General features: G+C 41.6%; 1 protein-coding gene across 2 annotated transcripts in view; it reads right to left on the reverse strand.

Moving 5' to 3' along the window:
- Positions 1-21: 21 nt before the first annotated feature.
- The window catches only part of LOC139746408 (protein turtle-like), a 431,305-nt gene continuing 416,814 nt past the window's right edge, over positions 22-14,512 (reverse strand). For both annotated transcript variants that reach the window (XM_071657623.1, XM_071657622.1), the window contains exons 7-14: positions 11,619-11,763; positions 10,402-10,532; positions 7,570-7,729; positions 6,718-7,011; positions 3,707-4,321; positions 3,421-3,521; positions 979-1,325; positions 22-673 (exon numbers count right to left, since the gene is read on the reverse strand). In XM_071657623.1, coding sequence (XP_071513724.1) covers positions 990-1,325; positions 3,421-3,521; positions 3,707-4,321; positions 6,718-7,011; positions 7,570-7,729; positions 10,402-10,532; positions 11,619-11,763 — 1,782 coding nt within the window. In that variant the 3' untranslated portion in view covers positions 22-673; positions 979-989. The remainder of the gene's footprint in view (positions 674-978; positions 1,326-3,420; positions 3,522-3,706; positions 4,322-6,717; positions 7,012-7,569; positions 7,730-10,401; positions 10,533-11,618; positions 11,764-14,512) is intronic.

Below are 14,512 nucleotides of genomic sequence, written 5' to 3' on the forward strand. Positions count from 1 at the left end.
TATATATATATTTATGACAGAGTTTGAAAATAGGATGTATTTTTCAATTCATCACATTAAATTCACTGCTTTGAATTTGACACCAAAAAAAATGTTTTTTCCCCTCTGCTTCGTGACATTTTCTTTGCTTATCGACCAACAAGTCACTCTACATGGCGTCTGAACCACTGCTTGGAAAGTCTTTGGCAAAGATCGTCTGATTAGCGTCTTAATTCCACATCTTTCATCATCTTTTCCACCCAGCCTCATCATCTGATTACATCAGTTCATTTCATAGATGTATTTACACTTCAGAAACTTCATTCTCTCCCATCACTTTACTTGCTTATCTTTCCAACTGTCTCAACACTTTGCTTATTCGGTCACTATACAACATCTCGTCTGCATTGTGCACTTTCTCTGAGGTAAGCACTACTAGGGAACCCTTCATAGGTCTGGACAGTTGCCTGAGCTTCAGGTGACAGCCATCACAAAAGACCCATCAGCAAACAGGCCCGAAATGACCTGTGTCGGAGTGTCATAATGACATCCATCGGAGCGTGGAGGTGTGGCGTGGAATGTCGGCTTTGAGCTGTGGCTTAGAATCCCATCGCTGAGCACCTGACCCCTGCTTGGATGAGCCCCCGCAGAGCCTACATATGGTCCCATCATGGCAGCGCTGACGTCTGTAAACCTGTAAATATCGTTTACAAAATATCATGGCTGTTGTGATAGCCCATTTACAGACATGAGCACACAAAAAACACAGATATGGACAAAACTACACACACACACACACACACACACACACACACACAAATACACACACACACATGTACTTATCCAAAGCATAAAAGCATCCACCTCCACGTTGACCTCAAGCTCTTGTTACTATTTATGACCCCAATTCTGTTCTATCTCAACTGTAAATTCCCAGCCAAATGGCTGCCTGAAATCAATAAACCGTTCTTTATTTTTGTTTACTTTCAGCACACATACCTGAAAGGGCACTAAACTGAGCTCTCCTGAGAGCCCTTGCGGCTACAGGACACAAGGGGCGCCCTTGAAGGGTCGCAGTCTACTTCTTGTGGGCAGAGGTCCGGCTGGGTCTGGAGTCCTGGGGGGTTGCGGAAATTGACAGGGGAGGTGACGGAAGAGGAAGACCCGCGTCCCTTGGAACTAAACGAGGTGAGAGGGTCCTCTGATCCCACGGGAGGTGGGAACGAGGAAGGAGAGCTGGCCAGAGGAACCGAGGTGGTGGTGTGGGGGAAGCTGGTGGTGCCACCGCTACTGCCTACGGTGGCGTCCTGCAGGAGGGCATCTGTCTCCTTCGACGCCAACCCGCCCTGGATGATATATCCATCGTTATAATGTCAACAGTCCTTCCCTCACAACCTCACGAGAGTTACATTATACAACAACGGGATGAAAGTGGAAAAAAAAAAGAATCCCAATAGACGAGCTAGCAACTGTGGTGAAGAGTTGTATATTATGCTTTCGTCACACGGAACTCAAAGGACAATATTTTTTTCTACATTAACAGAAAAAAAAGAAACGATATATTCCGCTGACATTCAAAGAATATCTAGTCCATTTTTCTTTAAATGTCAAAAATTGAAATAAAAAGGCTTTAAGCGCACGTTAGACATGTTAAACTTTAGGTTTTTAGCATATAAGAATTTTTATTTTTTTTGGAAAGTCTTTATGAAATGGTTGTTCTGAAGAATGTAAGAATAATTCTAACTGAAGAATCTATTCCTTTTTGAGGATTTCTAGTTTATTTTTCCCACAACTTACTGTGAATATATACATATGTATATTTCTTTTTCACATATATTCGCCATTTCCCGCATTAGCGAGGTAGCGTTAAGAACAGAGGACTGAGCCTAAGAGGGAGAATCCTCACTTGGCCTCATTCTCTGTTTCATCCTTTGGAAAAGAGAAAACTGGAGGGGAGGATTTCCAGCCCCTCGTTCCCTCCCCTTTTAGTCGCGTTTTACGACACGCAGGAAATACGTGGGAAATATTCTTTCTCCCTCCCTATTCCTAGGGATAAAACACATACATGCATACATACATATATATATATATATATATATATATATATATATATATATATATATATATATATATATATATATATATATATATATATATATATATATATATATATATATATCATTCATATACATTATATACATGTAGAGAATCAAAACCAAAAGTCGACTTCATAAATGCAGATTTACTACGAGAAAAGGAAACATGAGAATCCTAAGCGCTTTCGTGTAATACCAAATCTTCATCTGGGAGATGTTAGGTTAGGTAGAGTGTGGGTCACGAAGACCCTTGTGCCAACCTCTTCTCTTACTAATTACAAGGTTATATAACCCCATTCCATGTTTCTTCCAGTTATGTATGTACACATAACCTTCACTGTACCTATTTTCTTACTCTGTAACTACTTCTCTGAAGATGTGGCAATACACGAAAGCGCTGAAGATTCTTGTGCTTTCTTTTTCTTATGGTAAGTGTATATATATATATATATATATATATATATATATATATATATATATATATATATATATATATATATATATATATATATATATATATATACGCCATTTCCCGCGTTAGCAAGGTAGCGTTAAGAACAGAGGACTGGGCCTCTGGGGGAATATCCTCACCTGGCCCCCTTCTCTGTTCCTTCTTTTGAAAAAATAAAGATATATATGTATATATATATATATATATATATATATATATATATATATATATATATTTTTTTTTTTTTTTTTCTTTTTTTCTTTCTCAAACTATTCGCCATTTCTCGCGTTAGCAAGGTAGCGTTAAGAACAGAGGACTGGGAGTCTAAGGGAATATCCTCATCTGGCCCCCTTCTCTGTTCGTTCTTTTGGAAAATTGAAAAAAAAAACAAGAGGGGAGGATTTTCAGCCCCCCGCTCCCTTCCCTTTCAGTCGCCTTCTACGACACGCAGGGAATACGTGGGAAGTATTCTTTCTCCCCTATCCCCAGGGATATATATATATATATATATATATATATATATATATATATATATATATATATATATATATATATATATATATATATATATATATGTATATATATATATATATATATATATATATATATATATATATATATATATATATATATATATATATATATATATATATATACATGTATATATATATATATCTATCTATCTATCTATCTATCTATCTATCTATCTATATATATATATATATATATATATATATATATATATATATATATATATATATATATATATATATATATATATATATACTACATATATATACTACATATATATACTACATATATATTTTTGTGTGCAGAGCCACCTACACAGACTAATGTGAGTGTCCTCACCATACCTTCTGCAGAGTAACTTACATTATTGAGCAACGACCCTGGATTGATGTAGAACGACCCATCTTGACCGTTCCTGTAACCTCGCGGGGGGACCTGCTGCTCCTCAGGACACGCTTTCACATCTGAGAGAGAGAGAGAGAGAGAGAGAGAGAGAGAGAGAGAGAGAGAGAGAGAGAGAGAGAGAGAGAGGATAGTATTTTAGAGCGTGTCATTACCTGTGTGTCTAATATATCACATATAGCTCACTGTTAACTATATTTTTTCCTGAGTCTTGGCCACTCTACTGGTCTTGCCTGCCTCCACTTACCGCCCTTTACTAGGATGATATCTGGTCCTCGCTCCTGCTGTAGCTGCTGAAGTTCGGCAGCGCCTCCTTCGTCCTCTCCAGCCTTGGTGATGGGCGTCGCCTGGTCGTAGACTATCTTGGTGTGGGCGTGGTGTGCCCGGGCGTGGCGGCTGCGGACCACCACTATCACGACGGCCGAGCACACCAGCAGGGAGGCCACCAGACCCACCAACACACCAACGATGGGCGTCAAGGTTATCTTTCCTGGACCTCCGGACGCGCCGGCAGCCGCGGCGCTCATGCGCTTCTCCGCAACATCGATGGGCGTCAGGTGGACGAGGATAGTGGGCGTTGCATCGCCTTGGGAGTTCGTAGCCACCACAGCCAAGTGGTACTCGGTGCCAGGCGCCAACCCCGTCACCGTGAAGTGTGGCGTTGGTTGGTCCCTCAGAGAGGCCAGCACCTTGCCCAGGTTGGAGGAGCCCTGGGGCGCGCCTGGACCCGGCCCCTGACGAACCTCAAGAGTGAAGGTCTGGGAGAGGCCACCGCCCCAGCCAGCCTGACAGGCAACCACTACCTCCCCAGCCCGGCTCGCGTTCTGCCACACACTGCAGTTGTGGACCGCCTCCGGAACACCTGCGTCAAAATACGTCACGCTACACTCTCTCTCTCCCTTCTCTGCCTTACTTGGTCACGGTAAACGCGTGAATAATACAATGCTATGTATCTTCCGTTGAGATGATAAAAGTAGAAGAAGAAGAATGAAAAACGCCAACATTTGCGAGCACATATACAGTATGTGTCCCTCCTCGCTGTGACTCACCACCATGTTCTCTTACAGGTCAGTTCAAAGGTCACGTTCACCACAGCCTCATCTTCATTACACCCACGACGCCAACGGCCTATAGCAAAGATGTATTTGATCTGACCCTGATAGGTTAGGTCAAACGTGTCTTCACCATACACGTCTTTGGGTGTTAAATATACATAAACAAAAGGCTGAAATAATTCCCTTTATAAGAGAGGATCACACTGATCAGAATATATTGCATTTTACACACACACACACACACACACACACACACACACACACACACACACACACACACACACGCACGCACACACACACACACACGAAATACAGCACGGAACATGAAAGAGTGGTGGATGAATGGAATAAGATGACTGAATACACTGCTAATGCAGACAGCATACATAGATCTAAAACCTTGTTTGATAGAAAGAATGTTCAAGAGATGTGGTCCCAAGGAGTGTACAACACTCCCTCTCCTAAGGAGAAGGCAATTACACACACCCGGCTTAGTTTAGGATGTGCATTTGTACATATAAACACAAGAGTATAGACAAATACATTTGTACATGGTGAAGAGAGGAGGCAACACCAGTGCAAAGCTCTCTCTCCGTAACACACAAATGGTAATCTCCATCAGTCATCAGACACACAGCCCGGATAACATTGTACAAGAGCACAGAGAATGATTGTTGTCGTACAGAATGAGCATATGAGGATACGCGAGATGACAAACTTCTCTCGAAATTTACGCGAAATCATGAAAACTTTGGATCTCATCATCAGATTTCAGAAACTTAAATGGAGATGATACGGAGGAGGAATTTAATGACATTTTCAAGTACTTTTCTGCGTTAATCATCACCCTAATGTTTTCCTGGGTGAGGATGTAAGCAGTGACCCTGTGAGTCAGTATTTAGGTCCATGATTTGAATTGGTAGGGAAAAAGGGACAAAATCTGTCCAATTCATTTGTTCTGAGGCTTATCAGCTGCCAGGTTTGGTTACGGCTAGACAACGTCAAGTTATATCTAACAATCCACTAAGTCTTGAACACCTTCGTCAAGTGTTCAAGATAACTCTTAATCCTGTACGTGCTCTCGCTGCTGCTGCATATTGCTTTTGGTGTGGATGAATACTATATATATATATATATATATATATATATATATATATATATATATATATATATATATATATATATATATATATATATATTTCTTTCTTTCAAACTATTCGCTATTTCCCGTGTTAGCGATGTAGCGTTAAGAACAGAGGACTGGGCCTTTGAGGGAATATCCTCACCTGGCCCCCTTCTCCGTTCCTTCTTTTGGAAAATTAAAAGAAAGAAAAAAAAAAAAAATATATATATATATATATATATATATATATATATATATATATATATATATATATATATATATACATATATATATATAATGCACAGGGAGACAGCGAGCAGGATCGTAGGATAAATCTCTGAAATTAATATGTAAGCGCTGCTTCCGAAATGAAGGATTAGTTCCAAATTGGTTAAACATAAGGGGAGAAAAGTGCATCACGTTCAGGGAGAAGCCAATTTCGAATAAACGGTACGAAGGCACGACCCACCTGGGTACGATGCAATGACCTTTGACCTGACTATCAAGGGCGGTATCAAAGGCCAGGCCAGGCTGAAGGACCGTATCCTCGTGCTCGTAGGATCTAAATATCCTCATTTAAGAAGGCAAATCTTTGCTGAGGAATCGCAGATCAAATTGCATCAAAGAAAACTCGAATTCTGGAAGATGTGAAATGTGTGCACGCCCGTCCGCGCATGTGTGTGTGTGTGTGTGTGTGTGTGTGTGTGTGTGTGTGGATATATCCGACCGTAAAGACCTATACATGCTGAATTCAGAAAGGCAAATATGGTCGAGGAAAAAGTTAAATATGAATATGAAAATTAGCTCCATACCCGAAGGGGAAAGTATATAATCATCACTGAAAATATATGAATATGATATCAATATTAGTTGATACAGTACATCATAAACAAAATGTCATATATATATATATATATATATATATATATATATATATATATATATATATATATATATATATATATATATATATATATATATATATATATGCTATAGGAAGGAACTATTTCAGTTATGAACAGCTCAGTGAAGGGAGAGTGAGCCATAAGTTACAGTTAGCCAAGCCGAGAGGCGACAGACTTGCGGGAACTATGTGGAAGACGCAGGGTTGCCGCTGCTCGTCTAGGTCGTTCACGCCCCAGCAAAGCAACGACCCGAAGTCGTGTAGAGTCTCCGGTGTGTACGACACCAGGCTGCGGCCTCGACTCGACTGGATCCGCTCCTGAGGAATCTCCATAAACTCGCTGGAGGTGTTGAAGGCCCAGCGGAATCTCGTGGCGTCCGGGTGGGCCTCAACCCGGCAGGTGACGTTCACCGGCTGGAGGCGGCCGCCACCGTAGACCCATTTCTGGCCTGCGGTGCACACAGGCGCATCTGTCCGGGTGGAAAATACTGCCATTAAACTCCACTCCGGTGAAGACCTTACGACGCATCCCCGCCGCATTCTTCCCTCTCCACATATCTCGGAACTAATCTATTAACAGACCAGAAAAAATTCTGAACAATTCTATTATACATCTTCTACTTACTCCTGCTTCACGAGTCACCCCTTCTGTACAGAGACGTACCAGCGTATGGGATGTTAACTTTCGACAACTGCTACGCCCACTGCAGGGCTCAGTAATGGTGGCACCTGTGTTGATATGACAACATGCCAGCCATACTGTCGACGGTGTTGAGTGCCCTCGTAGAGTGTACCGGTGGAGCCATTATCGGATGCGTTAATTGGTTGGTCAGTTGGAGTTGGTCGTCTGTTTTCGTCGGTGAAATTAGGGACTGTGTTGGGGTGGGGGAGGATGTCGAGGGAAGATGGTACGTAGTTGGAAAAGTTGTCTTTCAAGGGAGGGAGGGTGAGGAGGGAATACTGTAGGTCTTCGCGACTGGACGTTACTCATAAGAGCGTCACTGTGATGGGTCTTTCGTTATACTCACACTTGACGTTGAGCTGAACAGCGTTGGAGCTGTCGGAGCCCTGCATGTTGACAGCTCTACAGGTGTAGAGCCCCGAGGAGGTGCGTCCTACCTTCTGCAGCACTAGACTCTGGTTGCTCTGGATCACCCCAGCAGCAACATTGTGTTGCAGCTCCTCACCCTGTAGGTCCAGGCATCGTAATTACCTCAGATATCACGACAGGTTACTAACTCAAACACTCACTCACATGCCCTCAATATATGACAGCAAGAGAGGAAATTCAAGTTGAAAAAGGCAGATCAGAAGGCCAACGGTGAGGGCATGAATCTTCAGCAGGCTAAAGGACATGAAATGATCTACTGAGAGAGACTAGATTTGTGCGGGATGACATGGAGATGCTGGAAAGGAAAAGGCAAGGCGACTAAAACGAATGTACGGGACACAAAAAAGAGAGCTGAATACGTGGTTCTTCAAGGACAAGGATGCTGTTAGAGAGAGAGAGAGAGAGAGAGAGAGAGAGAGAGAGAGAGAGAGAGAGAGAGAGAGAGAGAGAGAGAGAGAGAGAGAGAGAGAGAGAGAGAGAGAGAGAGAGAGAGAGAGAGAGAGAGAGAGAGAGAGAGAGAGAGAGCCTCGGCAGATATTCTGTGTCTTAAGAATCCTTGAACAGAGGAGATTTGTTGTCGAACGTAAGGGGAATATATCAATTACGAGAATGTCGGGGCGTACGTAATTGCCAGTTGAAGGGGCAGGTGAGGGTACGCCAGATGACTGGGCTAATGCGTGAAAACCATTAACATCAAATGGGTCGTGGCTGAGGGAGTGAGGGAGCTGTACAGAGGAAATGGATCACGTAATACTTGAGGGGGAGAGGGAGCCAGACTGACATGTGTGGCTGTGGGGAGGAGAGGGAGAGGCAAAGGGCTCGATCTTATGAATATTTAAGGCGGATAACCACAGGGATGGTGGATAGCCAGAGGCCCAGTTGTCTCCTTGGAAGGTGCTGACGATGGCTGGAAACTTTTCTTTTTTTTCCCTCGTTCGCGAAGTTTTCGGGAATAATAATAATAATAAAAGGAAAAGTTAGAAAAGGAGGAGAGGAAGGGGGAAGAGGAAGGGGGAAGAGGAAGGGGGATGAGGAAGGGGGAAGAGGAAGGCTTCGTGTATGGGAAAGGTGCTGGAATGTTTGTGACGTTCTTCCTTGATGTGTGGGCTGGATGTGGCGGCCAGCAGAAAGCCCCTGGCCGACGATATGAGGGAGGGAAGGAGGGAGGGGATTTCTGAAGGTATGAGATCTGAGAGTGAGGTATGGACGAGGTTAGGAGATGGGGGCATTCATGAGATGTGTGTTAAGACGCGAGGGGGTCAGGTGGTGGTGGTGCTCAGGGCTTGGTGCACCAGGGATGATGACGATAAAGGAACGTGAGCTGACCAAAGGGATGAAAGTGACTGAAGATGACAATGTGTGTGTGTGTGTGTGTGTGTGTGTGTGTGTGTGTGTGTGTGTGTGTGTGTGTGTGTGTGTGTGTGTGTGTGTGTGTGTGTGTGTTTGTGTTAATGAAAGGAAGAGATAGATAGATAGTTAGATAGATAGATAGATAGATAGATAGATAGACAGATAGGGAGAGAGAGAGAGAGAGAGAGAGAGAGAGAGAGAGAGAGAGAGAGAGAGAGAGAGAGAGAGAGAGAGAGAGAGAGAGAGAGAGAGAGAGAGAGAGAGAGAGAGAGAGACCACAGACACACTTAACAAACGTACAAGAAGATTGCTACGTGTCCACAGGGAAGAACTACAATGAAATACGCAGAACATGAGACAGAAAATATACCATTACGCTCCTTAACCACGTCGAATGAATGTTCGTGACTTCCAACCCACACATTCATACGTGTCATGTTGTATCCACATTCTTACATGTCATTTTGTATCCACATTCATACGTGTCATTTTGTGTCCACATTCATTAGTGTTAATTTGTATCCCCATTCATACGTGTAACGTTGTATGCAGATTCATGTGTCTTGTTATATCCACACTCATATATGTCATCAAGTAACCACATTCATACGTGTCATGTTGTATCTACATTCATACATGTCATGTTATATCCACATTCATACATGTCATTTTGCATCCACATTCATACGTGTCATTTTGTGTCCACATTCATAAGTGTCAATTTGTATCCACATTCATACGTGTCATGTTGTATCCAGATTCATACGTGTCTTGTTATATTCACATTCATATATGTCATCAAGTATCCACATTCATACGTGTCATGTTGTATCCACATTCATACATGTCATATTGTATCCACATTCATACGTGTCATGTTGTATCTACACTCATACATGTCATGTTGTATCCACATTCATACATGTCATGTTGTATCCACATTCATACGTGTCATGTTGTATCTACACTCATACATGTCATGTTGTATCCACATTCATACATGTCATGTTGTATCCACATTCATACGTGTCATATTGTATCCACATTCATACATGTCATGTTGTATCCACATTCATACATATCATGTTGTATCCACATTCATACGTGTCATGTTGTATCCACATTCATACGTGTCATGTTGTATCTACACTCATACATGTCATGTATCCACATTCATACATGTCATGTTGTATCCCCATTCATACGTGTCATGTCATACCGTCAGGCTCTATACATATATCAAGGTTATACACCAGTTCGGGACATGCTGTGGCATACTTATTATACCTGTTATGTCCCGACCATTTCGAATATGTCCTATGAACCACATGATCTCAAGTTAAAGTTCCTGAACGGACGAAATTTCTGTGATTTTGGTGAACTGGTCAACAGGACTTACGTTGAGGAACCACTGGACTTTGAAGACGCTGGGATTGGCCTGGATGTCACACTCGAAGTAGACATCGTCTCCTTCCTTGATGTTGGACATGTCTAGGTTCTGGCCAGGACGAAGCTGGAGCTTGGGAGAATCTGTGGTAGAGAAAGTGAGAGTTGAGGGAGAGTGTGTGTGATTGTCCATTGGAAAATGACTACAGGCGACTTAAGGGGAAAACCGACAGAACAAGACGAAATGAAAAGGGGAAAAATATGAACGTTGCTAAAAGACTGGTAGAGTGGCTGAGGGTGTTATCACTGGTGTACGCAAACCTCTCATGAAACGCGGTAACGAATGAGACGCTCGATCACTTACTCCTGTCGTGTAGGTTAGCGTGGTGGCTGGGATTAGCGAGTTCTTCCTTCAGTCGTTCATTTTCCAAACGACAGTGGAGAGTTACAGGATTTTGTTCCTGGCTCATGAACAAAGGCAGTTATTTTTTTCTCTCTCTCTCTCTCTCTCTCTCTCTCTCTCTCTCTCTCTCTCTCTCTCTCTCTCTCTCTCTCTCTCTCTCTCTCGTCCGTCTATACATCTCAAACACATGTGTGGAAATACCACTGGGCAAGCGCTGTATTTGTGAATGTTATCTTTCTGTTTCTCTACGAATCTGTTTCTCTCCAACGCGTTTAATTTCCATGCCCGTAGGGTCGGCTTTACGAAGCTGTGGGAAAAACTAGGAGGTTTTACTGCCAAGGGTCGAGGTCGCTTTTATGCTCTTTATTCTTATCATTATTCTGTGAATGTTTCATTTCTACAGTCGAGCAGGTGAGACCTCGGGTATATATATATATACGTCTTTATAATCACCTATAGAAACGTATCTAGCTTAATCTCTATCTTGGGACATGCTGTCTAATATCACAGTATATATCATATATTATCACTCCTATATGATATGTTATGTGTGATATGTAAAGAAAAAACAGGCGATATGTCCAAGAAAAGAAAAGAGGATATGCACCAACAGGTACTTAGGAAGATAGATAGATAGATAGATAGACAGATAGATAGATAGATAGATAGATAGAGAGAGAGAGAGAGAGAGAGAGAGAGAGAGAGAGAGAGAGAGAGAGAGAGAGAGAGAGAGAGAGAGAGAGAGAGAGAGAGAGAGAGAGAGAGAGAGAGAGAGAGAGAGAGAGAGAGAGAGAGAGAGAGAGAGAGAGAGAGAGAGAGATACTCACAGTAGACGACCAGCTTGCGGGAGTCTTCCAGAGCTGCGCCGTCCAGCTGGGGATTGTCTGCCCTGCAGGAGATCATGGAGCCGTGGTTGGTCCTCCTGGGCACCAGGTGAAGTGTTGACCTGCTCACGTTCCCCTCCTGCAATACCTGTCGTCATATGGTCTAATCAGTAACGTTCTCTAAGTAACGTTCTCAAGGTAACATTCTCACAGTAACGTTCTCTAGGTAACGTTCTCTAGGTAACGTTCTCTAGGTAACATTCTCATAGTAACGTTCTCTAGGTAACGTTCTCTAGGTAACATTCTCATCAGTAAAGTTCTCTGGGTAATGTCTTCTGGGTAACGTTCTCTAGGTAACGTTCTCATCAGTAACGTACGCATCAGTAACGTTCTCTCATACAAACGTTCTTATCAGCAACGTTCTTATACTGAGTGTCTAGTCTCATTAGTAACCTTTTCATTCTCACAATCACTGGGACCATCTCAAATGTCATACTCAGGAGTCAGAATACCATATCATACAAAGAAATATATATTGTAAACCAATGAGGTTATATTTTCATTCTTATCCCCCAAAATAGAGATGAGTAAAAGGTATGATCTATAACACTTTCTTTTTTCTTATGTTAGCAGAGACGGCACGGCCAACTAGAACACTAATAATATATATAATACATATACATATATATATATATATATATATATATATATATATATATATATATATATATAAAAAAAAAAAAAAATATATATATATATATATATATATATATATATATATATATATATATATATATATATATATTTTTTTTTTTTTTTTTTTTTTCTTTCATACTATTCGCCATTTCCCGCGTTAGCGAGGTAGCGTTAAGAACAGAGGACTGGGCCTCTGAGGGAATATCCTCACCTGGCCCCATTCTCTGTTCCTTCTTTCGGAAAATTAAAAAAAAAAAGAATGGGGAGGATTTCCAGCCCCCGCTCCCTTTCCTTTTAGTAGCCTTCTTCGACACGCAGGGAATACATAGGATGCGTGTCGTAGAAGGCGACTAAACGGGAAGGGAGCGGGGGGCTAGAAATCCTCAAATATTCTTATGAGTCCACGGGGAAAATGAAACACGTTAAGTTCCCAAGTGCACTTTCGTGTAATAATCACATCATCACATGAGAGAAATATAACAGTCAGTTGATATACAACGTAGAGACGTAGCTAGGACGCCATTTGGTAAACGCGATTGTCCAAGACAGACAACGAGCGTATCATAAACGCATGTGGACAAGAAGGTGAATTGTTTACAAATTCTATCAACAATAAAGTTATCTAATTTGCATAGACCTTCACCAATATTAAGATTAGAATTCTTTGTGAATTTGATAATAGAAGATTCAATGATATTTCTCGTAGTACTGGAGTTAGAGTTAACAACTGAGATGGCATTACTCTAGTCAATACAATCATCATAGTTTTTAATGTGATTAAACAAGGCATTTGTCCACATAATAAGTTTATGATATTCTCGTTGTCTGTCTTGGACAATCACATGTTTACCAAATGGCGTCCTAGTTACGTATCTTCATTGTATATCAACTGACTGTTATATCTCTCTCACGTGTGTCCCCTGATGACGTGATTATTACACAAAAGTGCACTTGGGAATTTATCGTGATTCATTTTCCCCGTGGACTCATAAGAATATATATATATATATATATATATATATATATATATATATATATATATATATATATATATATATATATATATATATTTATATATATATATTCATATGAGTCCACGGGGAAATGAAACACGATATGCTCCGAAGTGCACTTTCGTGTAATAACCACATCATCAGGGGAGACACAAGGAAGAAATATAGCAGTCAGTTGATATACAACGAAGAAACGTAGCTAACACGCCATTAGTTAAACTTATATCCTAGCCTATGCCAGGTAACCAATTTATCAAACAATTCTACGGGGAGGATAAACAGCTAGGATAACTATGGACCGACTGCCAGAACCTATGAACTCGACTTTAGCCGGCCAGTCAATGCGTCACGCAGAGGAACGCTGAACCGCCTCACCACGGAAATCCAGGCTGGACCTACATGTATACTACTCATGCAGTCCTTGTTTACAGGTATAACTGTAATGCACGACATGCCTCCTGTGGCTTCTCCACCCGCACCTACAGAAGAAGAGACGTCATCAGTTTTGTCTGTCTACCGTTTCGTCAACGGTTGTGGAAAAATATTGTATATATGATATTCCCTTCTTCAGTAGCTAACCATCGATGCACTAGCCCCCCTCACTTTGCTGTATGTTGTACGATCAGTCATACATCGTGCAGCAGTCTGTGCCGGAGTGACTGACTGCTTGAGTCAGCACTGCGGTGTGGGAGGCAACAGCTGTCGGCAGCAGCGAGTATTCTACTCAAGGTCTCAATAATATACTCAGAAACCTGGGTGTTGATCTTATCAAATCAATAGATGTACTCGAACCATTCGCTCCAAAGATCACTCTTTTCTCTTTCAATCAGGTTCTGTTCTGTTCTGATGGCACAACCTCACCTGTCCGGGAATATTTAATAATGTATCCGTCTTTGTCTGAAGATCAGGGACTCAGTCCACCTGAATTTTTTTTTTTTTTATATAGGTTTTCATGTAGTCCATACTCCCATTACGCCTTCTAGTCCATGCCATAGTACGATATGATCTGTCTTGCAATGTCGTCATGGGACGCCCTTGTAGAGAAGGTAGTGCATATGGTATATAACGTAGGTGACAGAGACACATCCTTGAGGTACCGCTTTTATGAATCGTTCACACTTTACACACGATTAAGGTGCTTCTACTGGTGTTTCGACGGGGATAATAAAGTCCTACGCTCATATTTAA

The sequence above is a fragment of the Panulirus ornatus genome, chromosome 65, assembly GCF_036320965.1.
Source record: "Panulirus ornatus isolate Po-2019 chromosome 65, ASM3632096v1, whole genome shotgun sequence".
Taxonomy (NCBI): domain Eukaryota; kingdom Metazoa; phylum Arthropoda; class Malacostraca; order Decapoda; family Palinuridae; genus Panulirus; species Panulirus ornatus.